The 5,000-nt window shown below is 32.9% G+C and overlaps 1 protein-coding gene across 9 annotated transcripts in view; it reads right to left on the reverse strand.

The window, feature by feature from the left end:
* Window positions 1-5,000, reverse strand: part of LOC125046929 (nucleoside diphosphate phosphatase ENTPD5-like) — a 39,935-nt gene that overhangs the window by 9,981 nt on the left and 24,954 nt on the right. For 8 of the 9 annotated variants that reach the window (XM_047644959.1, XM_047644960.1, XM_047644963.1 and 5 more), the window contains one exon: window positions 419-487. The exons of the other annotated variant lie outside the window; for it this stretch is intronic. In XM_047644959.1, coding sequence (XP_047500915.1) covers window positions 419-487 — 69 coding nt within the window. The remainder of the gene's footprint in view (window positions 1-418; window positions 488-5,000) is intronic. 9 annotated transcript variants of the gene reach the window in all.

Consider the following 5,000-nt stretch of genomic DNA (forward strand, 5'->3'; position numbering starts at 1 on the left):
AAGTCCATTCATGCTTTACTTTACAAAGGTCCTGAGATGTAAAACTTTTATCTGTCCACTTGAGTTTATAGACTCTGCCTAAAGTAAAGTCTTTGACTACAGAAAAGTAGAAATCTATACCTATATTCAACTTAAGTAATAATAACAAAATACTTTATGTTCAATGCTGTAAGTTGATAGCGGTCCTATGCCAAGTAAGAACAAACAACTGTACTATGCTATGCTATTAAGTAATTCACTGTTGTTAACTTCATCATAAACTCTTATCCAACAGCCAAGTACTTAAAACAAGCAAACTCCATTTGTTCCGAACAGGGAAATGGTTTGTACCATGAGCACGGCCTCATCATAACCCTAGACCAACTCAGCTCGTCATGCCCAGCAGTGGAAGGGGGGAAATAGGTATAGACAATTTTACCATAGGAAGAGTTATTTGCGATGAAGCTAAGTGGTCCTTTTGCCACTAATGTCTCCTCACATCCTGCACCTGTTAATAACACCACACCAAACACTGATACAACACTTCTTGCTTGCTATCTGAAGCTGCTTTACCACCCATTTTGCATGGTGTCATTAGAGCAAAGAACATACATACCCCTGAAGCACAATTATTGGCATTTCTTCTAAGGATTCTTTTAGTTTGTTGTTGTATACTAATTATAGTATTTTATTTTCAATGCTGGTATCATCAAATTATTAACTAAAAGTATCTTAATACTATAGTTCTCTGGACATTTATCATAAGACAAGATAATCTTTAAACATAATAAACAAAGATATGATACTGATTCTCATCAATTCTCATAGACAACTCTATAGGAATAGTATTTCTGAGGGTTAAACTTTTTGTATTCATGTATTGATACTAACAAAGATACTGCACTTAAATCATACATATCTCCCTCCTCAATGTAAGCTGATAACATTCACCTAGTCACAGAGAAGCCCTCAAACAACAAACAAGCTCTGCATAAGGACAGCATAACTACAGTCAAAAGGAAGGGTGTCTGTGCTTGTGGAATATGTATGTACTTTGCTCACACCAGAACCAGCATAACCACAACTGCTGCCCTAGAGGAAAGGGACCAGTTGTGGTTAGCGGCTGCATCTTCAGTCTGAGATCGTTGATCCTGATACACCTTAAGCATTTTGCCGGGAAATTTAACAGTGACATGACAATTTGTGGGGGATGATGGGGAATAAGGAGAAGAGATTGTGAAGTGAATAAAGGACAGGAACAAAAGAAGAAGATGAAGAAGGAAAGGAATATGGCGGATAAGAACCAAGTGCAGAAAATGAGGAAGAGAAAACTAAAGAAGGACAAGGAAAGTACAGAGAGGAAAATGAATTAAAGATTTCATGAAATGAATTAACCATAGAGAATGAAGACGTAAAGTTCAGGCTGAGAGATGTATTGACTTCCCACACTATATAAAACATCCCTTCCTCTAAAAAAAACAGTAATATCAAAAGAAGACTATTTAGCAAAATATTGCAAACAATGTAGGCGGACCAATGATGTCAGCTGACTTTCAAGGGCAGGAGCTTCTTACAGGTTATAATAGAAAAAAGAATTAAGAAAAAAACAAAAACAGTACACTGGAATATCATTAATAAAGCACAAACTTTTTTCCTCATAACATTTCACTTTAAAAAGTCAAAGAAAAAAATTACTGTAGTAAGTATGATTATACCAAGTCATTAAAAAACTGTTAGGAATCACTCAAAAAATTTATTCAGCAAAAATGTACTGAAGCAAATAATGAAATTATAATCCTAAAAAAATAGGTTGTCAGTTCAGAAAAAAAGTACTTCAAATTTACTCTACAATAATGAGTTTGGAATTTGTGAAATGAAACATGCATGTGTCTAAATACACATACAGACACACGCGCACACACACACATGCACGCACACATGCACGCACGCACACACTCATGCACACACCCACCCTCACACGTGCACGCACCCACCCTCCCACACGCACGCACACACACACGTACATACACCCACCCACCCACACAAGCAACCATTGCCACACGCACACACACACACACACACTGTGTAAATAGACACACAAAATATCAAAATGGTTTAGATTTAGAAAAATGACATCTATTGAATATACTACAACAAACTACAAAACACTTATCCTTCTTCAACTACAGTATTATGAAAAATAACAATGATAATGAAAAGGCAAAATAAAAATCTCAGACCAAGACCTGTTCTAATACTAATGCCTATTTCAAAAGATTAGTTATACACAATTTTCTTTCACTATTAGTCTAACATTTTTCTACGGATACTTCTCTCATTCATTCATTCATTCACTCTTCCACATTTTTCGTTCTCCTTGCATTTTTTTTCTTTTTTTCCCCTTTCCTGTTTATATTTTGTTCAAATCTTTTGCTTATTTTCCTTTTCCTCTCCATTTTACCTTCAATATTTCCATTTTTATCTTTATTTCCTTCCCCCTCACTGTTCCTTTCCTTCCTCCTGTTCTTGACTTTCCTTCTTTTTCTTTCCATTTTTTATTCCCCCTCTCTTCTTCCTAAGATCTCTCTTATTCTCCTTTTACTATTCCATCCATTTTCACAACAGTATTGGTCTTTCTTCCTCCATTTTAAGGCTGAACATAAATATTTTCCTATCAATTCTAATTACAAGCATGGCAATGAATCAACAGCAGCCTCACACAATATAGTATATCTCACTATTTCATGGACTGTACCCTTACTCCATCATTAAATTTTAAAAAAGCACGGGTCTATTTACAGAAATTCTATCAGTATACCTAATTTTTCGTTAAATTATTAAAGCCAAAATTATGGATATGTCTGAGCAATTGTTAAAAAAAAAAAGCTTACTGAAACTAAAATCCTCTACCTATCTGTCTCTGCCACTTCTCTGTATGTTAATAGTATGCATAATAATGAATATATTGCTATCTATTTCACATATACAGTTACCCCTTTAAACCACGTTAGGAGAAAATTTCAATAATCTTCAGTAAAGTTTGCTCTTTAAATCTATAACTCAGATTCATGATATTTCAGTTACAAATTGACAGGCGAAACCTTTTTAAAAATTACTAGCACATCGTTTCTCAATATAACACTTACTAATAAAGAAAAATACATTGACAAAGAATATAAAACAAAAAATATAATAAATGTGTTCCTTATGTGCTATTAACTGCCTACTCCAGCAGTTGAATCATATATTCTGTATTGATATTCCAGTAAATACTTTCAGGAGTAGAGTTTTCAAATGTCCTCTGTGACTACAATTCACTCCCGATCCTCCCACTATTTGTCATAAGGCTTTTATAATGTAAGAATCTCTGTATTAACTTTTCCCCAAGCTTCCTCTAATACTACCCACATCAAGGTTAAATTATCTATACATTGCATCATCCATAACAAACTGTAATGAAAAAACAGTAAACAATATCAAATGCTTACTTTCTTCTTAGCCATCCATTAGTGTAGCCTTCTATACTAACTTTAATTTCACTAAAACTAAATTAGGCTAAGTCATTACTTTTAAAACAATGACATCTCTTAAGTCCTTAGCTATGAAGTCATTATTGTTAATAACACAAAAACTATCTAAGATGAAAGAAGTCGAGAAAGAAATCTTCAAGTCTTGTTCTCACAGCAGAATGTACAGAGCTCTGAACAACAACGAAGACGAATACAATACAATTAACACATGACAATGCAAGGGATACAATACAAAACAAAGTAGTGCACATGTAACTTACTAAAGACATCATATAATTCTGAAGGATCATCCATACAAATGCATCTAAATGATTTTATTTATTTACCTTTCAAAATCATAATTAATATTTTTCTTGATTTTATTTTTTAATATTACTAATCAACACTAATTCTTAAACTATTCATACCCTAAAAAGAATCGGAAGTTTCATTAAATTGTAATACTGTAATATTTGGAATATTCAAGGGCCAATGGTGGCTATAGATGTATTTAAGTAAAAAAGTCCTTGTATAAAAATGTATGCATTTTTGAGAGTATGTACTACAGCTTACTGTCATGTGTGTCTGAGAGAATGAATGTATATATGAGAATGTATTTATTGGTATGTGTGTCTGAGAGAATGCATGTATGTGTGAGAATGTGTACGTGTACAATAGTCTGAATGTATGGGTATGTGGGCAAGTTTGTTTGAGGTTGTGACAATGTGTGTTTATGTGAATCTTGACATGTTAGTATAAATGTGTACATATATGGGTATGTGTAACAGAGACTGTATGTATGTAAATATGTGTGTATCAAAGAAAGTGTATGTGTATGCAAAGAATAGCATAAGTGTGAGAATGAGTGTAAGTGAGAGCAAAAGTGTAAAATCCTAGTTCTATCACTAATGTGCATTCATTTCATTAACCTGTCACTCAACATGTCACACACATCCACATGCATAAACCACATTACCCTTTAAGCTAAGATAACTAAGCCAATATATATATAATGTTGTTTCAATTAATAATTTTTGGAATATGTACAAAAATCAAAGTTTTCTATTGACTTGTATTATGATTTGTAGGTTAACAGAATGCTTGTAAGGCCTATCATACTTTAGTCAAATCTGAGCCATTTTCATCTTATGTTACTTTTAAAAATCAGTTACTAAAAATAGATGAATAAATAGATCAACAGCAATGCTCCTACAAGTTATTTTTATTTCATGGAAAACCCCCACTACAGAACAATATACAGGGCATGACATTTTTTTTTTCTACTACGTATTCAAGATAAAAAGCTCACAAATAAGAGAAAAGAGCAAATCTACATAGGTTGAGTTGATAGCAAAAGAAGATAATGTGCTATTTCTCGCTTGTAAATGTGCTATCTGTCACTTTCACAGTCAAACCAAAGTGTTTCATTATTTAAAAAAAGTATATATTACTAATAGTACTTCATATCAAAATCTTAAAAATTGCCTTTCAGAAACTTTAATGACAATTCGT

The sequence above is a fragment of the Penaeus chinensis genome, chromosome 39, assembly GCF_019202785.1.
Source record: "Penaeus chinensis breed Huanghai No. 1 chromosome 39, ASM1920278v2, whole genome shotgun sequence".
Classification (NCBI taxonomy): domain Eukaryota; kingdom Metazoa; phylum Arthropoda; class Malacostraca; order Decapoda; family Penaeidae; genus Penaeus; species Penaeus chinensis.